At 52.8% G+C, this 17,691-nt stretch overlaps 1 protein-coding gene and 1 long non-coding RNA gene across 2 annotated transcripts in view; one reads left to right on the plus strand and one right to left on the minus strand.

Moving 5' to 3' along the window:
• The window catches only part of Cdh4 (cadherin 4), a 471,008-nt gene extending 461,143 nt beyond the window's left edge, over positions 1-9,865 (minus strand). The window contains exons 1-2 of the mRNA XM_038330671.1: positions 9,771-9,865; positions 7,717-7,828 (exon numbers count right to left, since the gene is read on the minus strand). Coding sequence (XP_038186599.1) covers positions 7,717-7,828; positions 9,771-9,827 — 169 coding nt within the window. The 5' untranslated portion in view covers positions 9,828-9,865. The remainder of the gene's footprint in view (positions 1-7,716; positions 7,829-9,770) is intronic.
• A 276-nt stretch (positions 9,866-10,141) lies between these two features.
• Positions 10,142-17,691, plus strand: part of LOC119813976 — a 34,841-nt gene continuing 27,291 nt past the window's right edge. Inside the window, exons 1-2 of the long non-coding RNA XR_005285343.1 lie at positions 10,142-10,262; positions 10,418-10,550. This is a non-coding gene — a long non-coding RNA (uncharacterized LOC119813976). The remainder of the gene's footprint in view (positions 10,263-10,417; positions 10,551-17,691) is intronic.

Genomic DNA, 17,691 nt, shown 5'->3' on the forward strand with positions numbered 1-17,691 from the left:
TGCCTGTACACCACACACGGTTCATTTAGACAGTAGCATGAAGTTCATTGTGATCTTTTAGCAAAATTCACAAACCCAGCAGGGCAGAATTGGAAAATCACTATTTCTGGAACAAAACCAAACAAAACCTTGAACGTCTTGGCAGCTGATACACAAATCATGGGCCGGAGAAGATGGCTCAGAGATTAAGAGCATGGGCAGCTCTTGCAGAGGACCATGGTTCAGTTCCTAGCACCCACACGGGGCTTACGTCTATCTATGACTCCAGTCCTGGGGGATCTGAGACCCTTTTTTAGACTCTGCAGGCATCAGGCATGCGCATGGTACACAGACATACATGCAGGCAAAACAGCCATGCACATAAAAGTAAATACATTTTTAAGTAAAACAAAAAAAAAATATGTGTCACTTGGTGGAGTGGATCCTGTGCTTGGCTAGAGAGGGCACCATGGAGGAAATTCACACCGAGGCACACAAGGACTGGGCCTGGAGGAACCAGAGGAAGAACCTGGACTCTAGAGTCCTACAGATCACACCCAGAGACAAGGACAGAAGGAGTCAATATACAGCTAGGACCCCATGCGCCAGCAGAAAGGACACACAAGTGGGAGATGAGGAACGTATGTCCCAGATCCTACCAGATCCCTCCATGCTGTATGCCTAGTGCTAAGATGATCTGAAAGCCAGAGGAGACCCCTTTCCAGGACTGCCTGCCACCTGCCCAGAATCCCAGAAATGTCGAACCCCAGCCTTCCAAAGCCAGAGCTGTTTGTGCAAACCCAGGGGCCCACGGGGTTAGGGCACACTGTAGGAGGTCTGAGCATGAGTGATGGCTGCTGAGGGCTTTGGACACCGAGTCTCCATGATGCAGCTGTCTGAGCAGAGGGACAATCACCATCTCGTGGTTACCGTCAACTCTACCAGTGGCTTCTGAACATATGGGGGAACTGACTGTGCACATCCATTTCTGGGCTGTCTATGCCATCTGCTCTGATGTCATAGGGAAAGCAGATGTAGCTAGGAGCACAGGGCCGGACAAATGGGAAGAAGAGTCACTCCGCCAATCGGCCTCACTGACCCTCAGTTGCTGATTAGCTAGCCATAGGCTTCTCTGGAGACTTAATAACTATACGCAGAGGGCTGGCTGCTCAGAAGCTGAAGTCACCGTATCGCTAAAGCACAAAGTCTCATGGTCCTTCATCTTCAGGTTTGATCAAAATGCAGGCTCTGAAGACACAGTCTCCATTACGTCCCTACTTCCCATCTGGAACTGGTGTGCTGATCCGAGAAGTCACAAAGAACGGCGGTCTCCTGACATCGGCATGTCACAAGGATAGAGGACAAGGGGACAGCGTGGAGGGGATCGTGGTCCATGGTGTGGAATGTAGTCAAGAGCCACACTCCCATGATCCAGCCTTCATTTCCTGGCAGGCAAAGGGACTGCGGGATTCACCTCCCAGGGCTAGGGCCAGGGCCAGAACACGTAGGGCAGTGTGTGCCCTGTTTCCTTGGCTGCTAGGACCCTCGCTCTGTGAACCGCACACTCGGGGATAAGCAGTGTTCCTCATACTTTATCTCCTACAGAGCCCCGCTGCCCATTCTGCACGACAGCCTTGTTTAATACACGAGTCAGGGAAACGCTGCTGGAAAATCAATAACTCTGTTGCTGAGACTGTCCCCAAAGACAGCGTGGACGTTCTGGGGAGACCCCTGAAATGGCAGCCAAGAGAAGCAGCCAGCGACGCATTCCTCCAGCCGCAGAAGCAGCAAGCCCAGCCTGGTGTTCAGAGCCGTGTCACCTGGGTCTCAGCCTCCTCTGTTCTCGTCAGGACTGTGGTGTGTGGAAGAACCGGCGTGTGCAGGGAAGACACCCAATGTGGCCTCTGCGTCCGCAGGGTGCCAAGGACACCCCTGGAGCCAGTATCTCCTGGGGCTTGGGTGAAGGCCCAGACCTGACATATTTAATGGGTCTGTGTTCCTGGCTAGAGAGTCGGAAGTGGTAGCTATTTGTTTTACTCATTTAACAAATATTTATCAGTGTGCCCAACGTGTTTCCTGCACCCCAATATGCCAGGAGGAAGCCCCAATGCACAAAGGAGCAGAGGTCCCGACCCCAGGCTGGGTGGAGGAACCAGAGACAGCAGCTCAGAGAGGGGCTGAATGACCTGTGCCCATCGCTATTGTTACCCTGCAGTTGGGGCTGCTCTTAGTCACTCAGCTATGGCCTTTCCACTTTACCTGTCTCACCTTTGCAAGGTTCAATGGTGCATCTGTGCCCAGGTCTGCTCCACCACCTGACAGTCATAAAATGGCTACTCTACCCCAAAGACCATGTCTGTGTTCCAGAGAGAAGGGAAGGGACTTTCTGGTCAATTTAGTCTTTTCTCCTTTGTCAGAAAAAAAAAATGAAAAAGTCTAGCTTTCCCAGAAGCCTAACCTAATTAAATACCACTGACCAGAAAGAGGCCACGTTGCCTCGTGGGTGTGGAAGCCTGTGTAGATATTTTCAGTGGGGCCTACAGTCAGCAAACTAGGCCAGTACAGAGACTGAGTGAGGAGGGCTGTGGCCAGGCAGCCTGTGGGGCCTGAGGCTTCCAGACATACCATCAGTGCCTTGATTTCAGCCTCCCTAGCAGCCCCTGCTCTGCTCGGTGTGGACCAAGAATGCCACTTTCAGGCCCTTCCCTTCCTGCAAGGCCCAGCTCCCCGAAGAGGCTCAGCATAGGAAGGACATGCAGTGGGCACATTCATACCTGCCCAAGCCTTCTGCCCTGTCAGGATAACGTGGACTGTGAGTTGGGTCCCACAAACCACATAGGCAAAGAGACACTCCCTGATGAATTATAAAAGAGAGATTGGGGCTGGGGAGAGATGATTCAGTTGCTAGGAACACTTGTTGCTCCTTCAGAAGACCCAGGCTCAGTTCTCAGCATCCAGATGATGGCTCATAATGGTCCTTACTCCAGTTCCAGGGAACCTAACACCCTCTTCTGGCCTCCGCAGGTACTACATGTACCTAGTACGTACGTGTGTACACACACACACACACACACACACACACACACACACACACACACACCTTTTAAAAACCACTCAGGAAGACAGCACCTCTCAAAGGCAGAGTTTGCTAGGCTTCAATGTGTCTTAGGCACTGACCCCAGGTACCTTCCCTGACCTTTGTCCAGGTCTCTCATAAGCATACTGGCCAGGTAACAGGCATAGTCCTCAGTATTTGAGAGGAGGAGGTGGAGGGAGGGAGAGGCTGGGGTTATTCCTAGCTACATGGTGAGTTGGAGGCAAAGATGGGCTATATGAGGACCAGAGAGGGAGGGAGAGAGAGGGAGAGAAGGGAAGAGAGGAGAAAGAGCAAATAATTCATGGGCTGCCTTCCTTTTCAGGCACAGACCCCAGCGCTGGGGAACTGCCATGGACAGGACAATGCATGCTGTTTGCACGGCATCTTTTCCCTCCCCCTTCCTAAAACAGGACTCTCAACTCTGTCCTGAGAAGACCAGTTGGCTGCCCATCCAGCAGGTGGGTCCTTTGGGGCATGTGCCAAGCACAACAGTGCATTCCGTGCAGCTCAGAAGACCACGTGATCTGGTGGTAGCCAACGAGAACCCTTGCGGGGATTACAAGAAAAGTTTTCCCCGAGACTAGAAAAAGAAGCAGAGGCGTCTTCTGTATCTTCCTTCTGCCCTGAACTCAGATGCAACACACGGAGCCACAGCAGCTGGTCTATGGTGATGTGGCAATAAACTGACAAATTAGATGGCCGTGTGGTAAGAATAAAGATCAGGCTTGTGATAGGCGCAGATCTGATCTACTGCCCCAGCCCTTGACTCTGTTTCAACACTCACTGTGGTATGAGTAGAATTGACCCCATCTACTGAAGGGTCTGTCAACTAGGTCTCGGCCTGTTGGTCAAGCATGCTGGAATAATAAACATGATTAAAAAACAGAATGACAGGCCAGGAAACTCTGCAGCCATCAAAGTTTACACAAGAAAGACTGAAGGTAGAGACTGTTCTTTTGTTTCCTGGCTGCCCAGACCCAAATAATCACACAGAAACTATATTAATTACAACACTGTTTGGCCAATACCTCAGGCATATTCCTGTATAGCTCTTACACTTTCAATTAACCCATTTCTAGTAATCTGTGAATCACCATGAGACTGTGGTCTACCGAAGGTTCTGGCGTCTTTCTCCTTCAGCAGCCACATGGTGTCCCCTTGATTCCGCCTACTTTCTCTATATATATCTCTGTTCTAATTTCCTGCCTGGCATTGTTCTGCCAAACCATTGGCTGAAACAGCTTTATTGATTAGTCAATAAAAGCAACACATACACAGAAGGACATCCCACATCAAGAGACGGTTGACAAGGAGCAAGTGTGGCCGGTACACAGGTTGCCCCAGGCTAAGATGGAGACCTGGAGGAAATCTTCAGATGCGGCACTAACAACGGCAAAGCCCTTCTTTCTAACTTCTATGAGCTCAGACCAGCCCCTCCTTCAGATGACCAACCAGTCTCAGTTCTCCTGCTACACAGCAAACAGGGGATCTTCCAAGTCACTTTTCTCCAAGACCGTGGTGGGAACTCAATCCACACATCCTTTATTCTCCCGAGACACCTGAAACTTTCCCCCAAAGCACGGGGTTCTCCACTGTGAGACTGGGCAGGGTGGACCCAGAGTCTGCCCTTCTTGTGGGGGGACAACACGGGACATCACATCGGTCTACAGCTTCCCTGGGCAGGTTGGCCATTAATAATTCACGGAGCAGAGAGACACTAACTTAAGTACTTGCCCTGGCCTAAAGCAGGGCTTGGAGCAGGCTGCTTGATAGCCCTCAGAACCCGACTGTCATATTTAGATATTAGCATGCATCAGTGATCATAATCAAATCATTCTTTTTTTTTCAAAAAAAAAAAAAAAACCAGAGCAACGGCCACACTGCGGGCAACACTCAATGTTCGCCGGTAGAGGCATCAGGGAAACACAAGGCCAAGTAGACCTGGAACAGTGGGGGCCCAAGGAGCACTCTGCTTTCTGTCCGTGGTTGTTCTGCATCTCCAAAGAGTTGTTATACGTGGGACTTGTTACCCTGTTGGGGGAAACTATTTTAAGCCTAATTAGCAGGTGTTTTTTTAGAATGCAAATGCTTTTCATTTAGACATAAAACAAAATGCCACGACATTTCCTCCACCCATTTATCACAAACAAGTTAATTACTGTGTAACAAATCTCCCCTGCTGGAATACGGAGGTCCAGGACTGCCGGTGAGCTGACTCAGGCATCGAGAGGAAGCCACGGGGCGGCCGGTAATAGCTCATGGCGTGCTCACCGTAAAACCACGACTGGGAAGCACTGCTTGTCAAATTAAGTAAGGTTAAGCTCTCTCCCTCGGAATAACTCAATTATCAGTAGTCATTATCTATTTAGCACAGCACCTACCAGAAGCTCCGAGCTCTGAGTCTGACAGTCGCCCTCACTGTGTTCTCAGAGTGGCAAAGTTTTCTGCACACCCAGCCACGGCTGCCTGTCCTAGCTGGAGTGCATTGCCGGCCCCAGTTTTCACCTCTGTGTGTGCAAAATGATTTCTAAGATATAAAAACATCTTTGCTCATGACAGCTCGCACCTCAAGCTCAAGAGGAAGAAGAAAGGGAGAGAGGAGAGGGTGCGGGGAAGGAGAAGTGATGTGACCATGGCTGCAGCCCATCTCCAGGGAGGAGCAAAGGAGCACAGACCCCAGACTTCTCCCCTGAGCTAGGTCTGAGCTGTAGGAAGTTCACCCAGGCCATTACCCCCGCACCTAAGAGGACCAGAACACAGAGTAGGGCCTAGCTATGCGCACAGTCATGACGGCAGCAAGAAGCATGGCGAAAATATGGAAATTTCTTTCCTGTTGTAGATACTCCTTGTTACCAAACGGCATTTTTCTCTCAACTGTAGGCCACTGGGTGTAGCAAGATCTCCTTGTGTTTCTTAGGAGCCCCGGGAGGCCTCAGGCCTCAATGTCAGCCTGGTGGAGTCTAGTGTAGTGATATTTCATTAGTATTTTAATAAATAAAGCTTGCCTGAAGACCAGAACTCAAAACAGCCATGCTAGTCAGTCATACAGGCCGGACCGTGGTGGTGCACACCTTTAGTCCCAGCACTAGAGAGTGTAAGACGGGAGGAGATGGGAACTTGCTCTTTTCAGTCTGAAGATTTCATGGAGGTAAGAGCTCTCTAGTGGCTTACCTGCTTTGCTTTTCTGATCTTTAAGTTGAACCCCAATATCTGTCTCTGAGTTTTTATTATTCATACTACAGTCCAGCAATGGTAGGGTTGAACCACGCTGGACATGGGAAAAGGACCCACCCCATCAAACTCCAAATCAAACCACTCACAGAGCTCTTGGAATGTCCTGAACACAGTTTCTCATTGCGGCCATCCACTCCAGTCCTCAGCCTGCTTCTGAAGGGGTTTCTTCCCTCCCCCCTCTCCCTCTCTCCGTCCCTCTGTTCCTCCTCCCTCCCTCCATCCCTCTCTCCCTCCCTTCCTTCTTATGATCAGCAACAGTCAGTGGCTTTGGCTTCACAATTTGTAAAATGAAAAACATCAGAAAAGTCAAATGCTCATAATTTGCAAGGAATAAAAGTGTGACTGACTCCTGCTGGAAGGGGCCATGTCCAGCAGGTGGGAGCAACCTTCTGACATTGTGAGGGGATAATGGGATGGCTCTGTCACCTGCGAGGTTCACACCTGAGAACCACACAACTCCTCCTCCACAAAGAAAAGGAAAAAAAAAAACCCTCGCAGTTCTAAGTCTAGGATTTTATGTCAAAGTGAACTTACAGCTGCTTTGAATGTATACAGACATGCCTAGAACAGCACTCTGTGCAGGTGAGGACTTCCACACACCTGTGCACACCTGTTCATAGACAGCTGTTCTATTTCCTATAACACAAACACACCAGGAGAAATAAAAAACCTTAAGACTTCAGAGCCAACATGGAAATTAGGCTTTGACACCCTTTCTGAAAGCCTGCTCTCCCTGTCTCTATGATGTCAGGTCGAACTTCTGGGAGACTGAGTCCAAGAGCAAACCTCAGAGTCCAGACTCTTACCTCCCACTCTGTGCAAACAGAAAGTTTAGTTTGTCTGGAAACGGGAAACAGATAGATTTGCAATAGGTTTTCCAGCCATCTCCCTCTGCCCCCTGCACACCTCGGTTCCAGAAGCTCACTGATGCAACCTCCCTACAGTGTGTGTTTTCCTGCCGTCGGAGGGGCAGTCGTGAAATCCACATGCCACATTTGTGAGCAGAACGTCTGTGGGCTTATTTACCATGCTTCCAACAACATCATCTGCTTTGTCACGCATTTCAAAGTGGGGATAATTTAAGAGTCTTGCATTTCATACATAAAAATACTCAGTAAGGAAGTCTCCCTGCACAGCATTGGGTGACAGCGATTCACCCGAATTCTCATTTGTTGCCCAGGACATGAGTCACCTCAGTTCAAAATGACAGGCAGGCTTCCTGATCATTCACCACTTGCAAGGAGCCTCTCAACTGGCACCTCGTTAATCTCACAATCATCTCTTTGCAAGAGAGCAGGACTCCAAAGCAAGCCAAGCCTTGCATTTCATACCCCCCCAAGACAGACAGACAGACAGACACACACACACACACACACACACACACACACACACACACCCTCTTCTACCTCTGAGTAGTTTCTCTCCTTCCAGGACATTCGGGGAGATCAACGCAGTGTAGTCTTCTTCGGAGAAGCCAGCCTTGCAAGCCTCCCTGACTGTAAGATCCTCATGGTGGGCCTGGGGATGGAAAGGGAGGTGTGAAACCAAAATAAGTTCACAGAAATTTAATCCAGCTCACATTTGTCACGGCCACCTCACAAGCCTCTGGCTGAGAAGTGCAGATAAACCACCATCTCCACCCAGAGGTGGTATTGGGATCCTCAGGTCTCTGGGGGGACTTCAGGATGTCTTGGCGCAGGCTGGATGGATCTTCCCACACTGGATAAACAGCCGCACTGACTTCGGTGGGAACCACAGGGTCAACTGACGCCTAGAGGGACCTTATGGGCATCTGGAAGGGGGCGGGAAGGCAGAGAGGCGCCAGGGAGGAGAGGTGGGCGAGCAACAGCAGGCTTTACCAGCGGTTCACTCAAGCACAGGCAAAGCCAAGCTGCTGGAGAGGGAGGGCGAGCATCTCTCCTGGCTGCAGAGCTAGCTCTCTGCCTTTAGGGTAGGTGAGAGTGGAGGCCTCCCTCCCCTGGCCACAGGGGTGGGGTTCCAAGAAAGGGAGCTGCCAAAATGAAAGAGATTCCAGGGCTCTTACCAAGCTGAGCAAAGGGAGTGACCACTTCTGCCACCAGGCTGCAAGGTGCTCCTGTGTGTGTGTGTGTGTGTGTGTGTGTGTGTGTGTGTGTGTGTGTGTGTGTGAAGTTCACCCGCCCAATGTCGTGAACTCTTGTTCTCTCTGAAGCCCGTTTCAAGCCTAGTCAGGAGAGACGGTTCCCCTAACTAACCAGAAGGGCTTGCTTTTCACTCCTCTGGAAGTCTCTCAATCTGTAGGGAGTGGAAGACAGTGGGCAGGGGGTTCCACCCAAGCTTCCAGGAACCAAAGGAGATATAGCATGTGTCTCCACCAATCTAGTACGCTACGAAGACGAGAAGACGCACCAGGCACCCTGTCCCTGGTGATGAGATTCGGGAGCCGCGGGCGCAGCCGGCATCCTGCAGTCTCGGCTTTGCCGGCCGCCAGAGCGGAACGCAGCTCCCTGCCCTCCGAGTCCTCCAGCTGCGCGCAAAAGCGCCCACCCGGGTTCGGCTAAGAGGCCACCCGCAGCCCGCAGCCCGTAGCCTGTAGCTCGGGCTCGGAACCCGGCCCCGGAGTCTGGGAGAAGATTGGGCGGGTTGGGGATCTTCCTCGGTCAAACTCAGAATCGCGTTCGATTCCAGGGGACTGCGGCTCCGAAATGCACTTGCAGCCCGCGGGAGGCGAAAGTCGGCCGGGAAAGTTTCTGCCCCCCCCCCCCCGGGGCGTGTTCCCCGCGCAAGGCGCCTCGTCCAGTGGCCTCATAGCGGGCGGTCCTCGGCCCTGGTTCATTGCCGAGATTACCTCGGCGTGGCTGCGAGCAAGCCACCGGACTGATCGGCCACGAGAGGGGGTTCGGGCCACTTGGTCTCCGCCCAGGGTCGCCGCGGGAGCTGCCGCTGAGCAGTGAAGAGGCCCCGCAGCGAGCCTTAGCTACCTAGCCGAGCCGGCTGGGGACCGCGCAGAGACAGTGTGGGGATAGCGCGGGTATCCAGCTCCGGTCCCCGGGATTCGTGCCTCGCGCTCCCGCCGCGCCCTTCTTCCCTGTCCCTCTCTAAGTCGGGTGGACCCGTCAGACACTACGGCTACAGCCCCATGCCCTGTAGTCGCCTCCGCCTCCCACCGCAGTCGCGCTCCGTGGCACCCACGGGACTCGGGTGAGCGCTCCGCGCAGCGGACCCGACCCCAGCGTGCGGATGGAACTCGGGATGCTCCGCTGCCGGGCGATGGAGGCGAGCTCCATGCCACGGAGGGCGTCCCCGGAGCGCAGATCGGGCAGCGAGATGGCATCCCGGGTCCCGCCCGCTCCACCCCACAGCTCCGGCTCCGATCGCGGGCGGCTTCGTGCAGCGCGGGAGGCGGGATGAGAAAGCCGGGGTAGCCAAGCCAGACCCACCGGTTCCCGGACCGCCCGCGAGCAGGGAGGCGTCAACTTACCCGGAGCGCGCCCGAGAGCCCGAGTAGAAGCAGCGGCAGCACCGAGCCCGTGGTCATCGTCCCCGCTGCGCCGCGCCGCCCTGGCGCTCTCCCGGTGCCCGGCTTCCCCCGCCGCGGCAACGCTCCGCCCGCGCCCGCCCTGCTGCTCCCCGCGCTCGCCGCCCGGGCTCCGGGAGCCAGGCCAAGTGGGCCGGCGGCGCGCTCCCTCCGGCCGGTGCGTCCGCCGGCCTCGCAGCCGCCCGCGCCTCTGTTCCGCGCGCTCGGAACTGCAGGTGAAGCCGCGCGGCCGCCCCGCCGAGGCCCCGCCCCTCCGGCCGGGCCTGACGCGGGCCTTAAAGGAGCCGCTCCCGCGCCCACTCGCTCAACAACCTGCTAGCCTGGTTGTTCGCTGCCCCGCTGGTCTCTGTCTCGCGGGACATCGGAGCTCCGTTTGGGCAGAAGTCGCAAAGGACACTCGGTCTCTAGGAACAAAGACTGTGTGGCCTGAAGGAGGTACTGAGGTCTCTGTCCCCAAGTTAGATGTTCTTTGTAGATTGTGGGATTTCCTCGCGATCACCCCGTTATCTTAGATCAGCTTCTTTCTAAAGCCTACGCTGGAGAGTGGACAATTTCCTCTGCTCTTGCCTCTTCTAACTCCCCCAACACAGGCCTTTGTGATGTCCTCCAAGCCACCCAGGAGCAAGTCGGAAGAGAAAGGAGAAGGGAGGGGGTCATTCTCCAGCTGATGGGGCACCTCTGACCCTTCAACCCAAGAGAAAACTTAAGAGTGTGGGCCTGACTGTAAGTACACAACAAGATTTGGAAGGGTCCCTCCTCATTCCTGTTTGTGCGCCAAAATGCAGTAAGGTCGGAGGAAGCAAGAAAGAAATTCAGAGGCCCTGCCAAGGAAAGCACTTCAACAGGCAGGGCTGTCAGGCCTGTCAACTTCCTGGGAAGGCCAGCTCCATTTGCTTCGCATGGGCAGTTTCCAGCCCCCACTGCGGGTTATCGCTCCCATTGAAAAATAAGGGCAGCTTGGAATGTGAGTGAAGGCTTCCCCACTCCTCCCTTGGCTGAGCGGGAAGAGAAAAATGGAATGCTTGCTCAGATAGTTCAAATGTTCCTTGTCTCTCTTCTGAGGGAGTTTGTGTCTAGAATACAACAGTTCTGGTTTGAGAAGAGTGGGTGAAATTGCCCCAAAGTCAGAGTCACCTTGGACTGAGAGATCTTTTCTTCCTTGCCTCTCCTCCCCACCCCCAAATGGTGTTTGCTACCCTAAGCTGTTGGCTGGCCTACTGGCTAGGATTCATGGCCATAGGAAAGTCAGGTTCTAGGGAGCCCTGGGTGCACAGAGGACTCTGTTCAAGGGTATGAGGCTGGGTTTGGCTGTACCACCAAATATCAGAGCAATCTATGCCAGGCTGGACCTACTCCACAGCTTGTGCCGGTGTTAGCCTGTGAGGGCACGAAGAGGCCAGCCTTGTAGTGTCCAGACTGCTGTGTGGCCTTTGCTGGGGAGACAAAGAAACATTCACCCCAGACAGAGAGGTACCTAGACCAAAGAAAGACCTGACTGCAGCCTGGTGAGTCAGTAAGCTTATTGGGGTTACTTGCAGGAACACGGTGACCTGGAGGGGACAGCTACACTGTAGACCCAATGCAGTCAGGGAGAGATGGGAGTAAGTCCTTCTGGAGAATTCCATTCTGTAGCCAGTGCACTTGTCCCTTAAAGACACACCTCCCTCCTGAACACACTTCATCCTGCCAAGGTGAGCAGTTTGCTGACCTTCTTCTTTCTTGTGTTGTCTTGAGATGTCATCTTGGGGGCCACTCTGTGTTCTCAGTAACAAAGCAACAGGTGATCACCTGTAAGAGCCCCTGATCTCTCCAGCTTGTGTTCTGGGCAGACAAGAATGTCAACTTGTGACGGGGCAGGCCAGAGGAAGCAGCTGGGTCCTGAGGGTCAAATGCTGCACTTAGCACATCTCACTGTTGCCTATGGTTAAGCATCAGAGAGCTTCAGCCCTCCAGACATGCATGTGACTTCCTGACAGAGTTCGCTCTCCTGGCATTAGCCAGCCCTGCTGTGAATCAGGAGCCGAATATGAATTTGTCTACCCCAGGGGTGCAGCGTAAAGGTTCCCATTTTACAGCCAGGCTGAGGGAAGCCTAGCGAGTTCATGCACTGGAGCTGGCTACCAGCCTTCGCAGGCAGACCTGAGGAGTCCTGGCATGGGCCTTACTTATTCAAGGAGTCGGCTGAGGCATCTTGTGGGAACACACGTTTCCAAGAACATGGCTCAGAAGCGTTGCAGTAACCCATACGAGTCCAGCAGAGAGCATTGCTTTGTCAGACTTGTTCCGAGTGAAGCGAAGAGGGCATGCTAAGATACAGTAACCGCAAAGCAGCTCTTCCCGGGGACCTGCCTAGTCTGTCACTTGCAGTCTGGACGCCCACACGACAAGCTTGCTTAAAAATATAGGTTCTTGGACCCCTCACCCAGTACTCCCTACTGAAATCCACAGGATAACACACACACACACACACACACACACACACACACACACGCACACACACCTCCCAATTGGAGTTATCTACTTAGGAGGCAATATGCAGATTCCCAGTGGAAATGCAGATTCTCCAGGCTCCATCTGCATCAGGCAACAATACTGCCTTCTTCCTCCCTCTCTCCCTCCATTCTTCCTTTCCTTTCTTTGTCTATTTTAAGGCCCAGGTTGGATTCAAACTGGAAGGAATCCTCCTGCCTCAGCCTCCTGAGTGTGAAGATTGCAGAGGCGAGCCAATTTGATCTTTTCCCATAAGCTCCTCTTCTCCTCTTAATGCCCATACTAAAATCTATAGTAAAAACTCTAAATACTCTTCCTTTGCTGCATACAGAGAAAGAGTGAAGATCCTGGCACTACCAATGCTGCCCAGGGAATAGGGTCTTAGACCCTCAGACTTCTCATTTAGCCACCACTCTCATGGACAGCAACACATGCTAACATTTGAATCATATATGTTGCTTCCCGTGGAATGCCCTGGACCAAAGAGCCTTGGGGATGTGGTTTCCTTGGCCTTGGATCCATTGTCTAGGGCTCTGTGGGTAAAAGATGCAGTTCTGGCTTGCCACTGCCTACCTGTCCTGCGTGGGGAAGCCACTGCAATCTCAGAACCTGGGTAAAGGGCCCTACAAGGAAGTGCACTCTTGTTCCTAAGAGAGCTTATGAAAGGCTTCAGGGAGGGGGTGTCGGAGTGAATGCTTTCAACACCTGTGAATCTGTTGATGTTTCCAAGCAGGGTCCTCTTCATCTCCCACCTGTTGGGTGTATGGCAAGGGCTTCAGCTTCTGCAAGTCAAATGCTCACAAATCTCTGATTTCTCCTGTGTTCATTGTTTTGCACTCCCTATGTGTGTGTGTGGTGTGTGTGTGTGTGTGTGTGTGTATGCGCGTGCGCACACAGGCATGCACCCACACACGTACACTCATGCAGGTGTTTACACATGTATAAGAGGGTGTGAGAGAGTGTGCATGTGTGTGGAGACCAGAGGTTGGCTCTGGCGCCTTCCCCACTTGCCTTCCACTTTGGTGATATCTCCAGGGTTTCTGGCGGAACCTGGTGCTCAGTGATTGAGCTGGGCCGTCTGTCCAGCCAGTCACAGGTGTCCTCCTGTCTCCTCTCTCCAGTGCTGGGTAACAGATGTATACGCCATGGGCATCTTTTTAAGCAGGTGCTGGGGATCCAGTCACAGGTCCTCAGCTTTTGTGGCCAGCACGCTAGTGACTGAGCCATCTTCTCATCCGTCCTGCATTTACCGTCATCTTTTACGCACCTCCATGGTAAATGAAAAAGCTATCTTGTAAGGAAGGCAGAGTTAGCAAAAATTGTGTTCATAAAATAAAGCCAGGTCCTTGGGGGAATGGTTGTTAAAAATATTTGAGGCGGGATGGGAAGGGATGGAATCTACCTGCTACCCGGCTCCTGAAAACCTCTTTGCACAGAGGACAGAAGACTCTTAAGGGAAGGAGCAAGAGAGAGCTGGAGAGGGAGGGGGAGGGAGTGAGCATAGCATAAGTAGCTCTCTGCCTGCAAGTGTAGTATCACTTACCTGCCTGGCCAAGCTTCCCTGGGAATAAAAGAGAGGAGGCATCCTTGTACTGTTTGAGCTTTCATATTCCAGCCCACTCTTTCCCCTTGGGCATCCATTGTCACTTACAGCCGGCCAAGCCTTGCTGCGCGAGCCTGGAATTGTGACCTCATGCAATTCTGGTGCCCCACAATGGGGAAAATACTTGGACATGCGAATGACCTATCATGGACCATTGTCAGATCTTCTCTCACTCATTTCCAACTTCCGGCAATCCTCCTGCCTCAGCCTCTCCAGTGCTGGGATTACAGGCTTGAACCACTGCACCCAGTCCCATGGAGAGTTCTGCAACTAGAAGCAGTGGGATTTAGGTCTGGTGCTTAGCAGCCAGGACCCATCCTGGTCCAGAGATTGAAGGAGTTAAAGGGAAGATGGGCAAGTCCTGGATCCTGTCTTCTCTCGCTTCGACCCCACACTCAGCCTGACTGCTATAAGTTCAGAAGCCATGCTAAGTCACACACTACCCCTCAGCACCCTCATCCTGGCTGGGACAGTTCCCTGGGGCAGGACAGTGTCTGGCAGGCTCTAGGCTATCACACCTGCCCCTTCCTGTGCACGACAGAGGACATCATCTGGGCATAGAGGAGAGAGACACAGGGAGCTCACCCACTCTCAGACAGTCCAGATTCCCCATGGCACATGCCACAGTATTCCATTTTGCACAGAAGGAAACAGAGGACTGAACTAGCCAAGGAGCTTGAACCGGGACCCCGTGGTGTTTCAACCCACTCTCACGCTGTTATCTACAGCACTGTGGTCTTTGCTGGGATGTGGGAAGGGATGCGGACAACTCAACAGGGAAAAAATCAGAAGAAAGCTGTCCGAGTGAGCAGATGTCAGAGTGGACAGGTCTACCGGGGAGGGACATGTCACTCCCGTGTGACCTGAGTCACGGGCATGCTTTGTTAGGTTTCTGTCTGCTGTTAGAAAAGGGGGTTGGTACACACATCCCAGGGCACTCACTCGTGACCTTGTATTCCATCTGCTGGTCCCTTTCAGGTGTATAGATGCATTCAGCAGGAGGCGAGGACCCAGGATGGAGTCACTGGTGGGAGTATTATCACACTCCCCTGCGGGATTAGATCCTGTCTCCCAGCAGTGTGCTGGCGTTCCCACTCGTCCTCTAAGGCCTCCTATGTGGATAGAGTTGTGTCTTTCTTGGGTTCGGTGCTGTTGGTGACCCAGATTCCAGGCCCTCAGTGGGTTGATGACTGACTTCTAACATTTTAAACAGATCATTTTTCCCTACAGCCCACTCCAAGTCTTTCTGCTCTGTCTGGCTAGTGGCTGGAGTCATCTCTACCTGCCCTGGATCCCTGCAGCTTCCTTCTCTTCTATGTACTCAGCACACCAGGACTGAGGGGTCAGCTGAGAGGCTAGATCTAGATCTAAGGTGGTCTTGTTGCAAATGGTCCCTTTAGGGTCTTGATGATTTCTCTACAGCCCATGGGGTGCTGTGACACCTGGACTCTGGCAGGTTTTCACTCCGTCACTGTACCCTACGGCCACCCTTACTGTTCGCCAGGACCTGCGCTGGCCCTGGCTTGCCTGGACATTCTATCCAGGTTCCCTGCTGACCATCTAAGGTCCAAGGACTTGTGGCCAGGCTGTGAGACACACCCCACACAGCCGGGAACACTCTCATGTGTCTCTAGTGGGGCCGTCTATCTGCAGGCTTCTGTGCTGTCCTCAGCAGCCCCTTGCAGGAGCTCAGCATGTATCTGACTAAGTTCTGGAGGAAGAGCTGAGAGAGGAGGTGGAGTCAGCAAGGCAGCCTGGAGTGGGGGAAGGGTGGTGTGGCTGCACCTTTCCAAAAGAACCACAATCAGGAGCTGGAAGAAAGAGCCTTGCAGCGTGGGGTGTGTGGACTCCTGACAATGCTAGCGGGATGGGACCCCAGGGACGGTGGGGGAGGGAGAAGATTAAAAACAAGCATCCAAGGAGAGGAAATGAAATTAAACAGTAAAGTGGATGATATCAGATTTAAAGGGAGGAAGAATATGGGGGAAGCTAGGAATACGAGCAGACAGAGTGGCCATAAAAACAGAGACATGGAGAAAATGGAAAGGATGTGGAAGTGGCCTATACAAGTTTAAGCATCTGCCTGGAGTTATGAGGCCTGGCCTGAAAAGATACGCCTTGACTTCTACAGCCCCAGGAAGGCCTGAGGCACAGCCATCACTGGCAGAGGGGCAGGGGTGAGTGAGTCCTCCATGCTATCTGTAAGCAGGTTTGTTCCTGGACTTGGGATCATTCTTGTCACCTCCCAAACACAAATCTCATGCAGCAAGGTAAGACTGAAGCCCTGAGCCACAGGTATTCTCAGCCTGGGTCATGCCACCCTGTCTAGGGAGGCGTGTCCCAACAGCTGCCCAGAGTCTGTCACTTCCTGGGTCTGCAGTAACTGCAATGGCTCCTTTTCAGCCGGCCCTGGAGACCATCCCTGGGGGAGAACAGTGAAGGGTGGGTTACAGTGAACCAAGCCAGTCTCTCACGGTGAGTGTGGGGAATGAGCCTAGCCCCAAGGGCTCAGTCTAAGCCATATCCCAAGGTAACCAACACCAGCATGATTCCCACACTGAGAATAATGACCTCTAGAGATTCCCAGTACCTCAGCATGGAAGGAGCAATGTCATCTTCCCAGTAAGGGGCTTGCTACAGAAGGCAGAAAGATACTGTCTTGTTAGGGTTTCTACAGCTTTGACGAAATACTATGGCCAAGAAGCAAGTTAGGGAGGAAATGGTTATTTGGTTCACATTGCCATCCCACTGTTCTTCACCAAAGGAGGTCAGGACGAGAGCTCAAACAGGAAAGGAACCTGGAGGGAGGAACTGATGCAGATGCCATAGAGGGTGCTGCTGCGTGCATTGCTTCCTTTGGTTTACTCAGCCTGATTTCTGATAGAACTCAGGACCACCAGCCCAGGGATGGCAAGACTCATAATGGGCCAACCCCTCCCCCATCAATCACTAATTAAGAAAATGCCTACAGCCAGATCATATGGAGGCATTTTCTCATTTGAGGTGCCCTCCTTTCGGGTGACGACTCTAGTTTATGTCAAGTTAACATAAGACTAGCCAGCACAGACACACAATGATGAAGGAAGCGTGGTCAGAGGGAAGTGCGTGTTACAGCGCCCAGCATGTAGAGCCCGTTGTGATGGTGTACACCTGCGATCTCAGTGCATGTTACAGCGCCCCAGCATGTAGAGCCCGTTGTGATGGTGTACACCTGCGATCTCAGTGCATGTTACAGCGCCCCAGCATGTAGAGCCCGTTGTGATGGTGTACACCTGCGATCTCAGTGCATGTTACAGCGCCCAGCATGTAGAGCCCGTTGTGATGGTGTACACCTGCGATCTCAGTGCATGTTACAGCGCCCCAGCATGTAGAGCCCGTTGTGATGGTGTACACCTGCGATCTCAGTGCATGTTACAGCGCCCAGCATGTAGAGCCCGTTGTGATGGTGTACACCTGCGATCTCAGTGCATGTTACAGCGCCCAGCATGTAGAGCCCGTTGTGATGGTGTACACCTGCGATCTCAGTGCATGTTACAGCGCCCCAGCATGTAGAGCCCGTTGTGATGGTGTACACCTGCAATCCCAGCACCAGGGAAGCATGTTGATTAGCTAGTCTAGCAGAATCTGTGAGTTTCAGCTTTAGTGAGAGACCCGTGTCCCAGTTGACTTTTACTGTCAACTTGACACAACCTAAAATCACCTGGGAAGGGATTATCTGGGATCAAATTGGTCTGGGGGGATTGGCTTTGACTGTTAATTGGTGTGAAGGGC

Source organism: Arvicola amphibius, chromosome 5, assembly GCF_903992535.2.
Source record: "Arvicola amphibius chromosome 5, mArvAmp1.2, whole genome shotgun sequence".
NCBI classification, from domain to species: domain Eukaryota; kingdom Metazoa; phylum Chordata; class Mammalia; order Rodentia; family Cricetidae; genus Arvicola; species Arvicola amphibius.